General features: G+C 45.8%; 1 protein-coding gene across 9 annotated transcripts in view; it reads right to left on the bottom strand.

The window, feature by feature from the left end:
- FRMD4A (FERM domain containing 4A) overlaps nt 1–19,538 on the bottom strand; it is an 897,536-nt gene that overhangs the window by 224,159 nt on the left and 653,839 nt on the right. For all 9 annotated transcript variants that reach the window (XM_069627926.1, XM_069627924.1, XM_069627927.1 and 6 more), the window contains exon 6: nt 937–993. In XM_069627926.1, coding sequence (XP_069484027.1) covers nt 937–993 — 57 coding nt within the window. The remainder of the gene's footprint in view (nt 1–936; nt 994–19,538) is intronic.

Genomic DNA, 19,538 nt, shown 5'->3' with positions numbered 1-19,538 from the left:
ACTAATTACACAAAAAGTCACCGGAATGCCTTCAGAATTCCATTGCAACCACATTGCGCCAACTCATACCTGGCAAGGGCATCATTTTACAGAATGGAAACCACCCACAGATACTTGGCATGCCTCAGCTGCCCATTTAACTGGTGCACCCAAGTATCCTTTGACACCATACTCTCTCAACTGACCTGGACTACGGTCCCCGAGGGCGTTCAACCTACCAGCGCTTTGAGGTCATACCAGTGATGTATACAGCGCTTTATAAATGCCAAATAACATAACAAATAACATGGCGGTCTACAGAAAGCTTATGGTGAACGGTTTGTATGTGTGGATAATTTCATGGTCTCATAAAGCGCACACATGCATTTTAATCTGCCAACACTTACATATGCTGTTCTGAGACATAGGTATTTCTTCTCCCTGGCATAGGTGTGCCATAGCATGGAAAATGTAGCACGCCTGCGCATTAAGGCACACAAAGTGCTGCATTGATGGAAAATGTAGTGCGCCTGCGCATTAAGGCGCACAAAGTGCTGCATTGATGGAAAATGTAGCGCGCCTGCGCATTAAGGCGCACAAAGTGCTGCATTCGTGGTCGATGAGTGCCCTACCTGGTGAGTCCAGAACGACTTTGGTCAGGCACACCTTCCTCTGCTTATGTTAATCAACAGATTGAGGTAGTTGGCAGTTGAGGCAGTTGGTAATTACACACAATGATGCACCATTTTGGGACGGGGCACACAGCAAACTACGGCAATGGGGGTGTTGCGGGGGTGTAAAGTTAAAGACTACTCAAGGCCTGCATCTTTAGAGCTGCGCCCATCATTTCATAGGCTTTTAAATCTGTTCTCCAGTACTCAATATATAACATTTTCTCATCGGTGTCTTTTGCCCTGAGGGCCACACTACACACAAAAACTGAAAATGGCCGCTTACTTGCAAGATGTAGGCAGCTAGTTCGAACACAGCATCACTGTCCACCTCGATGAGTTCCTTCAGCAAGAGGGGGGGGAGAAAAGAAAAGACGAGATATGAGTTTGCAGTGAATTGATCTGCACCGTGCAATTCTCCCTGCACAATGAAGCATACCTGCACTGGGCCCGCCCTGGCCTTGCCTCACTTCAAAAGCTGTGCATGAATGCGTGAAATGGAATGCACGCTACACCTGCACCACTCCACTGAGAGGAGCGTGACTTCAGGAAGTCTCTCCGAATATAACAACCCACCCATGAAAGCAGTAGAACCTGTCACGGAGGCTCCCGCCAGCACCCCCAGCATTGCCAGGGTCACTGGCAAGCTACATTTAATTTCTAGTAAAATTGTTTGCTTGTAGGTCGGGCTCAAGAAAGAGTTCTGGGTATTTTAGGTTTCAATAACTTTCCATGGACTAGGAAAAGTGAAACTAGACGGGGCCAAAGTTTATCTAAGCACTATCCAGGGTGCAGTGATTGCATGTGCTTTGGTAACAATGATCCAATATCATAGCCAGAATTCTACAAATGTGTAGCAAATGTCAACTGAATTGGCCACAACCCCTTTTTGCCTTGAAGTACATGGAACTAACATGATCCATTCCAAATCAGCAGGCGCTTGCCCAGTCCGGTTTTTTTGCTTTGCATTGTGGGACTTGTAGTCTTGAGTTTGTAATGGGGACATTCGAGAAGACAAAGAAAAACAAACTGGAATGAACAAGAACCTACAGAATGCATTCACAATCTGAGGAAGTGCATTACAATAACTGCACATTGTGCACAAAGATACTGTTGTCGCGGATTAAGGTGACAGCATCAAAGGCACTCGAGCCAGGGAAAACACTTGCAGTGACACAGGACAGCTACATTGTCCATTGTTTGCACACAAAGCGAACCAAAGAAGCCAAGGCCCCTCCTCTCGCCACACACTGAGTCTAAGAAAATAAACCGAAGAGTAGCAAAGTACACATGCTGTACCAATGGCTCCTCCCAGACAAGAGCACACTACCAAAACTAAAATAAGGATTCACCAGTTTTTGAAGTAGCTCAGTGGGTTGGGCGCCCGTTTTCTTTTCCAAATTAAAATCCCTCTACATTCAATAAATACAAATACAGCAGACTTGTATAATATGGGCAAAGCGTTTGATAGTGCGTGATTAGTTACTGAAATCTGGCTGGTTATTCACATTTTAACAAACTTGAAACAAATGAACATAGGCCCAGGTCAGTTATGCTTTTGGCAGTGCCAGGGAGGGCAGATTCGAGGTTATCACGGATTGGCTAAGTGCAGCCATATGGTGGAAGTGATGGGTGCATGCTGTACATCAGGGGTCTGCAAACTTTCGCCCTCCAGATGTTTTGCACAGCAAATCCCATCAGCCCTATCCAGTATAGCCAATAGTGAGGGATCATGGGAATCGTAGTCCAAAACATCTTAGGAGCCACAGGTTGCAGACCCCTGCTGTAAATGCAGCTAAAACAATGCTGCCTGGGCCTCTAATGTTCTTCTTGCTCACTATGTGATACTGCTGATCAACACTGTAACCAGCGCCTTGATGCCCCAGGCTTTAGAGAGCTTAACACATGCTAAATAAATAAATAAGCATAACTAAGTGTCCAGAGGGCAGAGGTAGGGTTGAATTGAATGGAATGTATATTTTATTTCTATCGCGCTCATACACAAGTGTTTCAGGGCGCGAAACACTTGTTTGGTTATTGCATGCAAACATTGCATGCAAACATTTCTGAATTCGGATTTCTGCACGTGGAGGTTAGGCCAGTAATATGCAAGTCTGCTATTACTGTTGCTGCTCAAAAGGGAAGGATGCAGTGACTGGATTGTAAAAAGCCTGTCATGCAGGTATGAGCTCGCGCCTTCAAATCACATTTCACTGTTCTCAGAGAGGCACAGCTCCAGCTCACTGATGATGCCCAACAAGGCTGAAACACGTGTATGGGGTTGCTGTCGGTACTCTTGGTCAGAGGAGAATTGCCAGGCATTTCAGTGCTGGACTGCCCATGTGGGCGGGACAAAGACTGATATGCAGGGATATTTCTCCTCTGTGAAAGGGACCGTGAGCTAAAGAATTGGTTGAGACTCTCCCAGGGGCCATCCACCCAAGAACATGTCAATGGGCTGTTTTTGTGCTGGTAGAGAGACTCCCAGACCCCCCTTTCATTTGCATATTAAGTAACTTTGGGTCTCACCCTAAGTTACCAGGGGAATCCAGACGTGGACCCCTTGCTCACTGTTCTCAGAGCGGCACAGCTCCAGCTCACTGATGATGCCCAGCAAGGCTGAAACACGTGTCTGGGGTTCCTGTTGGAACTCTTGGTCAGAGGAGAATTGCCAGGCATTTCAGTGCTGGACTGCCCATGTGGGCGGGACAAAGACTGATATGCAGGGATATTTCTCCTCTGTGAAAGGGACCGTGAGCTAAAGAATTGGTTGAGACTCTCCCAGGGGCCATCCACCCAAGAACATGTCAATGGGCTGTTTTTGTGCTGGTAGAGAGACTCCCAGACCCCCCTTTGATTTGCATATTAAGTAACTTTGGGTCTCACCCTAAGTTACCAGGGGAATCCAGACGTGGACCCCTTGCTCACTGTTCTCATTGAGGCACAGCTCCACCTCACTGATGAGGCCCAACAAGGCTGAAACACGTGTCTGGGGTTGCTGTTGGTACTCTTGTTCAGAAGAGAATTGCCAGGCATTTCGGTGCTGGACCGCCCCAGGGCAGGGCAAAGACTGATATGTGCGGATATTTCTTCTGTATGAAAAGAACAGTGAGCTAAAGAATTGGTTGAGACTCTCCCAGGGGCCATCCACCCAAGAACAGGTCAATGGGCTGTGTTCGTGCTGGTAGAGAGACTCCCAGAACCCCCTTTGTTTTACAAATTTCATCCACAGTTTCACTTTAGGAGTTTATGCAGGCATCTCCAGTCCTCTGCTTCTGGAGTGTATCTTATGCAGTAGGAAAGGGCCAGGGCAGAGCCCCTGTGCCATTTCCTGTGCTCGGGCATTACATATGGGCACACAAGAGCCTCCTTCCCCGACCCGTTTGTAATTTGTTAGCAGAAATCCAGAGTCAATCTGAAACATTGCAAGGCACGAGGAGGCAGAAATGTGGCGTGCACTAAGCAGTGTAAAAAGAACAGGCATTGGCAATGTCAACTGTTTGGACTTTTGTGTAGGGAAAGGCATTTACCAGGCACATCCAAAGTGGTATTTACTTGCAGTTGGTGGTAGTAGGTGCACACTGGTACGAGTAGCTGGGTATCTCATTGCAGTGCTTGGCAAATGTCTAACACTTATACACAAGCCAACAAGGTTGGTTTTGCCAATGCTTGGTTTTACTAGGACTTCAATGAAGGACATGTATAGGGCTTAAAAATCGAGTGGCTGAAGGCAGACCCGGTTGACATTTTGATTACACCAGTAGTGGCTTTACAACTCCTTTTAAGTCATTAACTCTCAGCAGGCGGACTTTGAAAAAACACTGGCAGGCACTTATAGTGCAGGGTTTGATGGTAAGGCTTGAGTAAACCGAGCTCAAAGATTTTCCATGAGGAGGTGTTTTGAGCGGGGGGAGGCGGGGAACAGGAACTGAGTGAGAATGGCTATATGGATTAGCATGGCTCTGGGCAGTCAATGGGTGGGCAAATAGCCAAATACCGAAACAACACCTACAAGCTGTGTGTCCAAATACCAAAACCAAAAAGCCCAAACTAAAAATAGCAGTGCAAAAGGAGAGGGTTGGTGTTGACGTCTTTGGGTGGTTTTCCTCCTGCAAATTCAAGAAACAACATTGCATATTGCTGCCCAACCGTTCTTCACTCTTTCGATTTATAATAGTTCAAGTGCAAAGAAAACTAGTGTTAAATTGTCATTTATTTCTCCCAAAACAATAAATTCAAAGGTTGAATCTAATGTCCTGACCTTGTAATGTAACACAATCATTTAGTCAAATCTGCCCATCTTTAGCTGTGAAATGGAGCAGGAGATGCGGTCAATGAGCCCCAACTTAAAATGCACACTAATTGCTGAGTATACCTAGTGAGGGTTAAACATGTCTGTGGTTGTATCCTTCAGAGCTCTGTCTTGGGTTTACAAATCTATGTATAACATAACAGTGCCATATAAAACAAAGCACATTTGCTTTTGGGCTAATTTGCATACCCACAATGCATTGCCCAGTAGCTCTGAACCGGACGAGAACGTCCTGGGATGGCTACTGTGCAGCGCTGTGGCATGTGTGAATTGGTTGAAACGGCCTAATAGACTCTCATGTTTCAGGTGCAAGGTTGTTTTTCGTGCATTTTTTAAACACATCATAACATTGACGGTGTCTGCCAAACACACCTTTTAGTCAGTAACAATGTAGAGGTCATACATTAATACCAAAATTATTCAAGAAATAAGCTTCTTGCCCCTTAAGTGCCAAGGACGAGTATGCTCGTCCTTTTTGCATAGACTTTTTATTCAAGAGGTTATAAAAGGAACAGAAAAAGACGCGCTGTGACGAATATGCGCGTTTCCATTTATATGTCACATATGCCAAAATGTGCCTTTTTAAAGTAGAAAATGCTGTCCTTGCAGTTTAATCCACGCCTGGATCGGAGCCAGAAAGCAGCACTTTAGTAGGCCTAGCACATTTTGCTGACTTCAAGCTCGGGTCGAGGCCAAGTGTAGGGATTGGCTTCGAAAACCAGTTCAAAACTAAACTTCAGAGGTATGCTTTATAAGCAAAAAGTAGTGTGAAAATGGTTGGAAAAAACGAGTAAATAAATTAACATTTAAAAATGAAAGTACAAAAAATATTATCAGTGGAAAAAATAAAAGTAGTGGTACTCAGTCTGCGTTAGTTCCCACTCACTTTGACCTCTGGTCCCAAGGTGAATGTGAGTGGAGAAACTTTGTTTTTATTTATTCATTTTGCATTTTTAAAGCGCTCACACAGCCCGGGTGCATGAGGCGCTGTTACCAGAATATGCCTTAGTTGCGTATTTATAACGTGCTCAATACCCAGAGGTTTCTATGCGCAGACCCGGGAATCGAACCTGTGGTGCTCCGTGTCGTCTTGTTTCTAAGGCGAGCACGTTGCCGCTGAGCTATCCTTCCCGGATACATTGTATTGATATAATGACAGAACCAATTCCCACATTCCACTGATGTCCCAACTCTTTTACCCCTTTCCACTTGTCTGTGAAAGGCACTTCCTCTTCACCATCCTGTTCTACCGATCACAAATTTAGGGGCCATTGGGCACGGTTGGCATAAAACTGTTGTCGGAAAGCTGAGTCGAGTTAACCTTTTTGTTTGAGATGCATACAATATGAGCTGTGACCCCAAATTAAAAACACTCACATTCTCGTTGCTGCTCTGGGACAACAGTCTGTCATTGTACTTTAACATGAGCTAACAAGTCAGTCCTGCACAAAACACAAAAAAGTACAATGTGACAGTAGCATCTTGTGAACTGAAAGCAAACACATAATTCCTTCTCAGTAAGTTTGTCTGGAAGGTGGTAAATGCCAGAAAGAACTGGAATGATACGGACATGGCTTTAAACAGCCTGCCCCTTCCCATCACTCTCAGGGTAGTGTCTGCTCCTCAAATTTATTTTTAAATTCCCCCTGCTCTCCAAAAAGTTGGCTCTGCTGCGGAATGTCTCATGTTCTAATACATCGGGGCGCCTGCAACCTGTGACTCTCCAGATGTTTTTGGCCTACGACTTCTATGTTTCATTCCCATTGCGTGTGCTGGCTAGGGCTGATGTGAGGTGTAGTCCACAACATCTGTAGAGCTAAAGAAGTCCTTTCGAGACAATAACAAGCCAGTGTTAACTGCAATAGCACTGCTAAACGTAAACCATTTGTTGTGGTAAACCATTTGTTGTGGTAAAACGTGCCATCCACTTTTCTGAAAATGTGTTTTAAATTCTCAGCAGCAAATTGGGGATAATAGTTTTACATTTTGTGGGGGGGGGGGGCTGGAAGACTGGGAACACAGGCATTCCGTTTTAGTGGAGGGAGCTGTGCCCAGCATGTTACGCAAAGATTGCTGCACCAGGCCCATGAAATCCTTCAACTCTTATGTTGGGTTTGAAAATTGTCCTGCAAAGTCTATCTGTCTAGACACTCAGAGCTGTTTTACAGTGATTTGAATTTGCATTGACCTATTCCAATTAGAATTCATTTTTTCACCCGATTTGGATTTTAGTAAACCACCTTGAATACTTAACGTTATCAAGGATAGCTTGATTAAGCAATCAAGGATATCCTACTCAATAGGGCACGTTGCACTACTGAGGATAGCTCAGGGGCAACATGCTTGCCTTGGAAGCGAGATGACACAGAGCACCATAGGTTCGATCTCCGGGTCCGCGCTTAGAAACCTCTGGGTATTAAGCGCGTTATAAATGACCTATCATATCATGTCAATTACATTATATCGAACACTTTTTTTCCAGACTTCTTTCATTTTCATGCTAGGCCTGTTGATTAAAAGAATGAAAACTGAACAACGTCTGTTAAGCCTCACCTTTCAGTTATTTACGTTGCACCTCTTTTGAGGTGCAACGTAACCTTGCTAAGTTATTGGCTGTATGTGATTTCCTCAAACAATTGGTCGATGGCGATTTCGCAGAATTCTTTTTTGATTTTGTTTGGGACATTTCAAAGCAAATGTAAGTAGGGGGAGACCCCCCTGCACCCCGCCATCCCCACACCCACCTTTCTTATTACCCAATCCCACCCCCCACATACGTTTATGTTGGTTTATAGACATAATTTCGAAATCAAAAATTTCGAAAGTCAAAAAGTCGAAAAAAAAATGTCGAAAAAAATAATGTCGAATTTATTTTTTATGACGTTTTTTTTTCGAAATGGGGGGGTTCCCCCCCAACCCCCATTTTTTCTTTTTTTATTTGTTTTTACCTATTTTTTTTATATAAACTAGAGCCCAAAAAAAAATATCGAAAAAAAAAATAATTCGACATTTTTTTTTTCAACATTTTTGATTCGACTTTTTTGACATTCGAAATTTTGTTTTCAATATTATGACTGGACACCGTTTATGTTGAAATTCATCCAAAAATATTCTCCCTCGACCAATTGTGCTGGTCAAAACCTCCCTATCCGAAGTTATTTATGTGTCTTCAGCCAAGGCACCTATTTTTGAGATCTCACTCCCAAATATTGTTTCGCGACTCGTTGAGGCCCCTCCCTGGATTTCTAAACTCACTTTAAAGAACAGAGTTGAGTGCCTGATGTTACAGAACATTCCAGAAAAGGAGCAGCAGGTGGTTCGATGTCCGGTACTCTACTCGTCCTATCAAGTGCAGAACGCGGTCAGGTGGGGGGGTGCTCAATAGTACCTAAGCTGTTCAAACCCTACAGCCGCCTTGTGATGAAGGCCAAAGACACAACTAGATGGACCGGTCGAAGCAGCTAAAAGCTGTCCTGCTACCGAATTCCTGGTAGCGTGTCAATGGTTTGCATAAGGGTTACACATAGGTGGATGGTGACATACTAGGATGTAAAGAAACATTGGGGGTAGGCGACCGGGACATTAGAGAGAGGACTTATCCAAACCTATGCAGGTGTAAAGTCACAGATCTGGAGCTCCATAGTGTGTCACTTACGTCAGATAAGCTTCTACTATGATGCACGTGTGTGAGGAAACCTGGATCAAGGCAGAGAGTTTGGGACACACGTTATGACCCAACAATTATTGACAAAGCCAAACATTTTGGCTTTTGTGCAGGCATGGAGTACCTACTAAGTGGCAATTAGATGGCAGCAGCTGGCAAATATTGTTAGTTGTTGGACATATTATGGAAGTGCTTGGCAAATGCCTAATAAAAGATAGTCCGATGTTGGCTTTGCCAATGCTTTTTTTAACACGAATTCAGTGCAAGGAACAGATGCATACATTCACATATTGCTTAAAAAGCAAGCGGCTAAAGGTATGCTTGGTAAGGCATTGTTACGCTGCAAGCAGATTTACATCATTGACTCACAGAACGCTGCTTAGAAATAAGGAAGAGTTGGCTCAAAGAGATCCCAAAGGGTGTGTTTTGGATGAGGGTGGGCAGGAATTGACGTAGGGATTTGCATGGGCTCTCAGTGAGTTGGTTGAAAGACAAACATCCGCAGTATGTCCTTCCACACATCCCATCTTTCTTCTATCTTTAGTTTCAGCTTATAGAAGGCATTTTCCAGCGATTCTTCACCATGCATTTCACACTTCTCTTTTAGTTTGGGTCGTCCGTGCATTAGACAAATGGGTCTGCATGAGGCGCTTTGCGAGGTAGCTTGAATTTGGAGGTACTGTCGTCACTTGTTGACTCGATGTAGATTGTCTACATCATACAGACGTTAAAGCAGCGTGGAGCTAAACCTCCGTCAAGATGAAATCAGCTTGTATTGGCAGCAACGTTGGTGGGCAATATGGCTGCCAACGCGGTTTGCCAGAAGGGGTGGTGGTGGTATGATATGATAGGTTATTTATAACGCGCTTAATACCCAGAGGTTTCTAAGCGCGGACCCGGGGATCGAACCCTTGTTGCTCCGTGTCGTCTTGCTTCCAAGGCGAGCACTCTGCCGCTGAGCTCTCCTCCCAAGACAACAGAATGTGGGGAGCAGAAGCACCAACACACATCATTTCACAACTAAGTAAGCCTACCGCAAGAGGGGCACGATGGCTAAGGGCCGTTTGTGCGCTTTACAAATATAAATAAATAATTTACAATAAAATACAATTTTGGACTTTACTCTCGAAATCACACTTGTCTCAAATTCCACCACAACATTTAGTCCTGTGTCTATAGTTCATCATGAGGCATTCAGTGTTTGTGTGCCTCGTGCATTATAATGATGTGTTATTTATATAGCGCCTTAATCCAAAGCGCTTTACAGAGAACATATTTACATACATTTATCATCCCAACCGAAGTTGGTATTCATTTATCGACCTCGGAAGGATGAAAGGCTGAGGTGGCCTTGCCGGGATTTGAACCTGCGACCTGCAGATCACACATAGATGGCAGCAGCGAGCGCTCAACCCGCTGATCCATCTCATTAGGGTATTTATTGAGCGCAGACCTAGCTTCGGGAAGCAACAGGGTGCTTTACAATCATAGGGGGAGGGACACATTGATGCATTGGGATGTAGGTCCGGTGGAAAGGCCTTCATGCACTGCCCCAGCAAATGTCCCACGTGCCTTGTGAGCCATCCATCTTTAACTGCACTGCAGTCTCCTTTTTAGGGAGTATAGCACACACAATGCTGCTGTTCTCTGTACATGCTTTTTCCACCTTGGCTCTCAATGGAGCGCCCTTTTTCAACTCTTGCACGGCTACCAGACACCCAATCATCGCAGCGCTAAAGGGTCTCTGATTTTCAGACTGTGGCCCTCATATGCCTTCACTTTGAGTCAATAAATGGAGTGTCTCTCTGCATCCACTCCAGTGCATTTTCTGCAAAGTACCTGTTGAAAATGGAGACGGTTGAGTGCTATGGGGCACTTATTTTCATGAGTGAGCAAGGTTTATTTATTTTTACATTTATAAAGCATGCACAAACCCGCAGACACCTGGGCGCTGGTAGTATGAAGTACAAGGAGATGAGCAGAAGGTGACGAGAGTTTGTGGTGAAAAGAGCCAAGTCTTGAGGTTTTTTTCCTGGAGGATTTGTAGGAGAGATCTGCAGGGCGTGCCAGCGGCAAGAGTTTCCAGAGGCGGGGGGGGGGGGGGCTGAAACAGGGAGGCTCGAGCCACCTGCTCTGTGGTACGTTTAAATCTGCGAAGGAAGAGCCTGAGACTGCTGCTGGTACGAGTAAGTCTGTTATGTTTTGTAAAGGAGAGTCTTTGTGAGAGGTAAGGCGGTGCATGTGTCAGAAAGGCACTGATGGGTAATAGCCAGGGTTTTTAATGTAATACAGTCGCCTATTAGAAGCTACTGGACTTCTTTCCTTGATGTGGTAATATGCTCCCGTTTGGGGGAGGTCCAGGGCAGCTCGTAGAGCATTGTTCTGGATAACTTGTAGTTTGTTGAGGTTCCGTTTGCGGGGTGCCCACACAGAGGACTTTGTAATAGTCCTGTTTTGCGCCGATGATGGAGCATGCAATGAATGGTAAGGCGGTTCTTGGTGGAGAGGAAAGGTTTGCATGCGTTGAGGAGTTTAGTGATGTATGCAGCAGTGGTTACAGATGTACTCACCTGCCTCTCGAGGGTGCCACCCGCCTTGGACGGATTACACCCTCCTAACAAGCTCTATCCCGTCCGTAGACTTCAATGGGCTCGCCTTCCCGTTAAATAACACCCTCCCAAAAATATAAGAATGTCATTGTATGTCTCCCTTGTTCCCTCCCTTGAAGCGCTTTGAAACGCAGTGAGTGTAGGCGCTATATAAATAATCAATTCAATCCACACCATTGTGTGAGGGATGCTAATACACAAGTTAGCAAGATTGCTGTAGCTCGAAGCAAAGAGTGTGTGCGAATAAACGGGCCCAACTCACTCCAGCACCTGCTGGGGAACATAATGTTGCTGGCAAAAAAATAATAAAAACCAAGACTGAATTGTTAGATGCGTAAAAACAGGATTCAACGACGCCGGAGTAAAAAACATGTGGTTTGGGAAGTAACAAGACACGAGTTTCCTTACATCCAGGACTTTTTCTTCATTTGTGCAAAGTAGTTCACACGGGGTCAGAAGAAAACGAAAAAGGAACAGAAAATTGAAACATTAGCTGATAACTAGCCCAAGGGGGCCCTAACGAGCACCCCCTGTCTGGAAGCACCGGTTAATGAAGGGCGAGGCGGGCCCCACTTTCTTTGGGGTGAGGGGCAGGGTGCGGCGTTCCCATGCAGGAAAGCCAGCCTGGATTCAATAACACCCCGCATTCTCCCCTCCCCCCACTGCCCGTGTTTAGTCACTGTGGCGGCCACAGCGGGCAGGACAATCGCAGCCCTGTTCTACACCGCCCCCCCTCCCTTAATTAGCAAGTACATGAGTGATTGGGGGAGAGCGGAGGGGCTATCCCCTCCCCCCCACACCCCTCAGGGTGAGCAGGCGCTTCCCACCAAGGTCAACCCTGCAGGGCTCAAGTCTGCTTGGCAACACCGGCCATTTTTCCCCAAACCACCGACAGGAAACAGTGCCAGGGTGCCCAGGTGCCCGGATATCCGTTCACATCATTAGCCAGGTTAAGAATCAAAGAAAACAGCGGGGGTCGTATCACCCGCACCCCCATACTGCATCCAAGAGTGCGTGTGTTTAAAGAGTGCACGGTAACAGGCCAATAACACTAGCTTTTAATTGGGAGCTGGATTAAATGTAGGCATTAAAGGCAATCGGCCTGCTTATTGCACGCCATCCATTTCCCCCCAGACAGCGCTCTGATAATGGGCTTCTAATTGCTACATTTCGCAGGCTTTATGCGGCGAGCCGTTTGACGCTTCCAAACTTCTGACCGGAAACTTGAGGCTTGCGGAGACCCCTTCATTGCATCCGAGGCCGGATAGTGCAAGAGGAGGCCTGGCATGAGGTGGCATAAGGCTAGGAGAATGCCACACATGGCATCCCACACCGCTAGGCTCGTTCCCAGTGCCTGCTCACATTTTGGTTCAAGCACACCCTCCAATACCTCTGAAATCTTCCAAACAAATGGCACTCTTATGAATCCACTAAAACGTGTTCCACAGAAAATTCCAGAGAGGAGAGATGCTCCCTGGAGCCTGTCGCACACTCCTCGTAGCCGTCCACCGTCACTCCTGGACATGCACTACTGTGCCAGTGTATTGCTATAGGCCGCCGGCTGTCTTTGAATCTCCTCTCAAATGGGAGGGCATAGCCTTGCCAGCAGGTCTATGTATGCTTCTCTTCAACTTGCCCACACTAAAAAGCGCTACAATTACTTCCAGGAGCTACTTGTGATTCCTCAGGCCTATTGGGGCCATACAAATATACCTCTCCTGCCTTTCGTCTCGGGATGATAGCTCAGGGGCAACATCCTTGCCATGGAAGCAAGATGACGCGGAGCACCACAGGCTCGATCCCCGGGTCCGTGCTTAGAAACCTCTGGGTATTAAGCGCGTTATAAATAACCAATTACAAAATTTTACTTGGACTGTTTGGTAATGCAAGGAGAGCATTAGCACTCATTTAAAGCCATGTAGGTTCATACGTAATGTTTAATAGGTGATAGGGTGCGTCTCTTCTGGAAGTTAGACGTGGGGTAGCTAGATATTGCTAAGTACCAACTCTTCGTTCCCTTGGGGGTAGCCCCCGATTACGGGGCGATTAACCGGGAGCTGCTTTTAACTCATGCTCAGCAAATGCCTGTTTACATTCATGCCTTTAATATAACTTCCAAAATTGCCCAGGTTCAATTTGGCAAGGGCTGTCTAATCCTGGTCTCTTGAGATTTTGATATGTCTATAGCAAAAGTGCCTCACCTCCCCTTCCCCCACTTGCCGCGTCATGCTTAACTGTCTCGTAGTGGTTGTCACAATTTCTGGGCAGTCGGAGCTCCTTTGCTTTTCCAAAAATGTGAATCTTTTCTTCTACCGCTTCTTTCACCGCCATTAACTTCTGGAGACTATGCCCGCCGATGCCCATTGCAGATGATCCAGCAATCGTAACTGGCTATGGTACATGGTCAAACATTCGAGACTGGTCTTCTGGTCTGCACGTATCAACACAACAGCATTTCCCCCTTCTCTCCCCACTAACCTAAAACACCTGCTTTAGCCATCAACCCTGCCAGACTGCCTGCAGTCCATGCAAATGGCAGCGGTGCATGGCATGAACCCAATAATTGAACATTGTGCCTGTTGTTGCCTAGTACCGTTTTGCCCCAATCTTCCAAACATAAAGGAGATTCTGTGACTGGTCCCTTCTATGTCTGAGGCAAGGCTTAACTCGTGAGCTATCCACCCAAATAAAAATGGATCCTTTTCTGCAACGGTGGCAATTTGTTTTACCTTTTCAAACTGCTATCTTGGTGAGATCGTCCCAGGTCAACAAGCGCAGTGCACTTCCCAAATTTCAGAAGATCCAATCAACTGTGACCCATCACTCTAAATGTTTGCTAGATCAATAGTCTTTCTGCACCAACCAGAGATTAATGGACGTTGGGTTCAGGCATTATAAAGGCGGTATGTTCTTTACGCAGGATGGTGGGCAGAGCAGGTTGATGCTGTCGTGTTGCGCCACCCTGTAGCTAAATGTCATTAAGTTTTCAGGATTCCAAATATATGCTTCTATTGCCCCATTGATATTCATTAAATGTAAATTTGTCTAATACATATTAATTGCGGATATCCTGAAAACCTGACTGGATTGTGCTCTGTGCTGGACCGACGAGTCCAGTCCCAGCTGAAGTTCACAGATTTCTGAGAAATGACACACTGATGTCAAAAACCTTGTTTGCACTTGTTCAAGGATTAGCTACACTGGGAAAGCATCTAAAACCGGTATTTCAAGCTATTCATGACTCTAGGTCCCTTTCTTTTCTCATGAAAAGAAGTCTTTTCACATGAAAAGAGATCTTGCATCGGTTTGCTTCCCACCAGTGGGCGCGGCTGCGTGCCTGGCTCAACCAGGGATGGAACCAGTGGAGTATCTTTGCTGAAAATGTCTGGGGAGGGGGGGACATGACATCTAAATGAAAGGGGCCCCTGCCAAATGAGTGGGACAAAAGTGTGGCACAAAAATTGGGGGGACAAACACCCTTGCCCCCCCAAAATAAATTACACCCATGGATGGAGCAGGGTGGTGTGAGACAGGACAGTGCCTGTACAGATTTCCAACAGCCCGCCTCAAGATCATGGCACTTGGCCAATAGTCAACCATCCAAATGTCAACAATGCCAACACGCCCCATTCCATGCAGGAGATGGTAGCCCAGCCCTGAATCTTTCTATCCATTCTAGGACTTCAAGTCCTAGAACTGTAACAGGAAAATGCAGACGTTCGAATCCCAGAATGCAAAGAGAAAACGAAAGCTATACTACCGTCTCCCGGATAAAATTGAGAGTTTGCACATACAAAATGAGGACACTTTGCTCTGCCTACGTGTCACAAACGTTCACAGTGCCTCATATTTTAATCCTGCAACCACACGTCTTTAATCCTGCATGTTCCCCGAGATCCACTTTCAGAGCTTTGCACCCCCTTTAGTGAATAAAGGAGAGAAAGTTTGCATTTGAGGAAAGTGTAACTCCAACGAGCACCGTCTCCTCAACCACTTTCCAACCAGTCGCACCAGCACCCTCTCCCAGCACCCACACCACTCAGTCCAATGAGCACCACCTTCTCCTAGGACCCCTGGCTCTCAGTCCAGTGATCACCACCTTCTCCCAGCACCCACACCACTCAGTCTGGTGAGCACCAACCCCTCCTAGCTCACCTCTCACAGTCCAGTGTGCACCAGCACCCTCTCCTAGCACCCACATCACTCATAGTCAAGTGATCACCACCCTCTCCTAGTGCAGCTCTCTGCCCCTCATAATCCAGTGTGAACCCCCACCTTTCCATAGCACCTTCTCCCCCTCCGGCTCGCAGTGCACTAATCACCACTTTCTTCTGCTGGCGCATCTCGCAGGAAGGCCACTTTGCAATCTCACAGTTGGTTCCTATTTTCATGCGGTTCCATCATTAGGATAAAAACGGACTGATAGGTGTTTCATGACATACATTAAAAAGCACATTACATGTGAAAATAACTACCACTAAGGCAATAGGGGAACAGGAGCCCCCAAAAGGGAGACGCAGAGTCACCAAAGCAGAGCAAAAAGGGCATACCGCAAGGGCTTCATGTCTACAGCAAAACATTGTTGGCAACACAACCCGGTAATACAAAGTATTGATGGTTTAGGTCAAGAGTCTGCCACCTGTCGCTCTCCAGAGGTTTTAGGCTGTAACCTGCATGACCCATATTCGTTGACTAAGCTGGCTAGGGATGATGGGAGTTGTAGTCCAAAACATTTGGAGAGCCAAAGCTTGTAGGCCTATATTAAACCGTTTTGAGGGTGGAACCCCCACCATATTTGCTTATTCACAAAGCATTCTCTATCTATTTCTGTAATGTAAAGCGCCAGCACGTAAAACAGGATTCTTCAAAGCGCTTTGAAACTAGGCCTTTCTCCCCTTTTTAGAAAAGATGAAATAAGCCCCTTGCAGGGGATGGGGGGCATAGGGCATTACCTGAAGGGGTAATGCCCCCCCTGCGAGGGACCTCATTTGGTTTCTGTACCGAAGCGCTCTGGCGTTAAACATTTAAAAAAAAAAAGTATACAAAATGGGCGCTGGGAAGGGAAAACAGTGTTTTCCCCTTCCATGGCAGCCGTTGAAAACAAAAAAAGTGAACTAAGAAAATGCCCACCATCGAAAGGAAGAAGGGACTACAGGTAGTCCCTTCTTGCTTTCCAAGGCAGCCATGAAAGACATTTAAAAAAAAAAGCAAAACAGTCAAAAAATGGCTGCCGTGGAAAAGAGAGAATTCCCTTCTTCCTTTCCAATGCAGCCTGTCACAGATCGGGAGCGGACATGCTGGCGACGCAAATGATTCCAGGGCGTTTACTCCCAAAGGTGAGCAAAAAAAACAGGTAAGTGGAGGGAAGGGGTAGTGTGAAATCTGTTGCGCGAGAGGGGCAGAGCACTTACCTCATTCCCCGCCTCCTCATTGGCTGGGAAGCTGCCACACAGCCCCGCCGGGTACTAATAAATGAGAATTCCTGCAAAACCCTATAACAGAAGAAAACTCAGAGGATCCTCTTTCTCTCACCAGGCAACCGAAAACCTGGAATTACCTACCTAAGAGTATACGGAACACAACAAACCACCTAGCATTCAGGAAACTCCTCAAATCATGGCTCTTCACAGTGTAACATCAACGACGACGAACTAGAATGCCCACCCCATTTAAACAACAAAAATAACACCAACCTCGGCCACTCTCAAATGGACAAACACTGAACCCAAAGAACCGACCACATGACACACCATAAGATATTATGGGAGTAGCCACAAAAGGAGGCCTCCAGAGACTGATCAGATACCCAGACGAAGCCCTAAATGACCCACCCACTCCCCCCGGACATACCATATCCAAACCGCAGACACATTTAGAGAGAAAGTTTGAAAGGAGTGTGCCACACCAGCCCAGCACCCAAGGAGGAGAATAGAGACCCAACCCACATTAATCAATCCTTCGGCACTACAACACCTACAGAGCGGGCCAGAATAGAACGGCAAGGAGCAATCAAAACACTTACAAAGCGCGTTAGAACAGCACAGGGAGCACCCCACACAAACCAAAACCCTGCCAGGCGCAGATCTTTGCCCACCGCAATGAAATTGGGAGTGTTTGCCCAGTGCCACACTCGGACAGATTTCTGAACTTCTGTTCACCTTCTTACAACCGACTAACAAAAAACTTATCTCACTCAAAATCTCACACAACCATCTCTCGCACAACAACCCGCACGCACTTCACAACACCGCAACAACACATTAGCAACACCAATAGCACACAAGGACTGACACCGATCCAATACTCGCACCGAAGCTCAGCACCCAGTGCATACCGAGTTGAAGCTGCCAACAGAACACCACTCGTCCTCCTATCCTACTCCCTCTTCACCCTACTAACCCATCCCACCTTCCCGTTTGCAGATCCGCCAGAGCGCCCGCAGACCAACTTTGTTGGTGACGATGCACAGTACAAATACTTTTAACATTTAACATTTTAACAAAAAAGGCGGCGTGGGGATGGGAAAGAGACAGCAATAGGGGAGGCGTGGACTAAATAGGTAAATTAAATAGGTGTCAAGAATTGACAGGCATTTTTGCTTCGAGGCGCCTTTTTATTCATCTAAGCCCACTTGATAAGTGTGACTGGCCGAAAAGATTTCGCCGGTGTTAAAAATCTTTGAGTGACTACTCTGACTGCACAAATAACGTCATAACTTTACCTGAATTGTTTCTTAGGAACAATTGGCGTTCTTAAGTAAACATTTGCATATCTACACCTCTTTCGTGTTTCTGGACTCTGAAGTCCATACATTTTAAAGGCCTGCGTGGCTGAGCGGGGCAGCAGGCGGGGTGAGGGGGGTGTTGTGAAGATGAACACGGGGCATTCTTCACATTCACGAGAAACCTTTAGTTCAGAAACTAGATTTATGCTCTTAGAGCGTGTATTGAACGACTTTCATTTTTGTTAAAAGGCTGCCATCTGGCGTTGATTGGTAGGAATGGATTAACACACACCAGAAGTGCTGGAATTAGGGCGGGCGGGCGGGTAGGGGTTGAGCTTTTTTTATAATGGTTGAATGAATGTAGGCTGGGAATAGCAGAAGCAGGGGCATCCCCGAGTGTTATCTGGTGAAACATTGCACTCTCATTCGTCCTGTAGAAATGCGGTCATATCCATATGGGGTGGAGGAGGGGTGTTAGAGGTATACGGACTGTTGGTGGGGGGTTGCGCGGGCTGCTGGGTTTCTGACAGACCTTGCAAGGGGTCATATAACCAGACTGCAAGGTCCACACCTGGGTCTATTTTCTATTGTTTGTTCATTCTTAGCGCTATACGTGGCCAGCATGCACAATTATATAGTGCCTTGGTGCTCACAGAAAAAAAAAATATATTTGTTATGATTTGAACGGAAATTTTTTTTAGAGCGAGAAGGATATTTTGAGAGACAAAATAGTGTATATTATCAGCCAAAGAAGGTATGTAAAATGGACATTATTGTATTGTACCAACATGGAAAACTCTTTTTAAATGTTTACCAAAAAGGTTAATTTCTGATACCACTCCCAATATACACTGCACTAATAATAAAGTATGATTTGGTAGAACAGCATATCATAAACTGCTATTTAAACTATATTCTCATTTGGTTCAGCGACGTTGTACCCCTGTGAGTCAGAGAAAGGGGACAAACTGCAACACTGAGGGTTCCTGGCTGCTTTACATAAAATCAAAGAGCATTTTGGGAACATAAGAACAGCCCATCACCCACACAAATTAAAGACAAGCTAGCCAACACCATCTACACATTCCACTCTGCAAACTGACATGCACACAAAAGAAAGTATTTACCCACTGGGCACTCAGGGCACGGAGCACCCTACCTCTCCACACACGCACTGCATCCTCAATCACCACTTTCAGAAAGCTTCTCAAAACATACCTGTTTCCACACACATAACCCTACCCTCCATTACTGCCATCACTGGTCTATCGTAATCTTCCTATCCTTCCCAGAAAATATTTTGCAACTTCTTTTTTCAACTCCCACCGTTTCAAACTTTGAACCATCATATAAGGCACCCCGAGACCCTCTCGGTATGATCACTGCTAAACAAAAATTGAAATGAAATAAAATAATACAATACCCGCAGAGCTTTATATGTGGCACAGGTCCGTGATAAAAGGAGTACATGCTTGAATTACTATGTTCATGGATTGGTGCTCATTTCGTTCTTCACAACGCTCATCCCAAAATCATAGTGTTTTCTAAGCATGAAGCATAGATACTTATTCAGACAACC

This window comes from Ambystoma mexicanum, chromosome 12, assembly GCF_040938575.1.
Source record: "Ambystoma mexicanum isolate Mex_15411 chromosome 12, UKY_AmexF1_1, whole genome shotgun sequence".
Classification (NCBI taxonomy): Eukaryota; Metazoa; Chordata; class Amphibia; order Caudata; family Ambystomatidae; genus Ambystoma; species Ambystoma mexicanum.
This window is presented reverse-complemented; position numbering and strand designations above follow the sequence as displayed.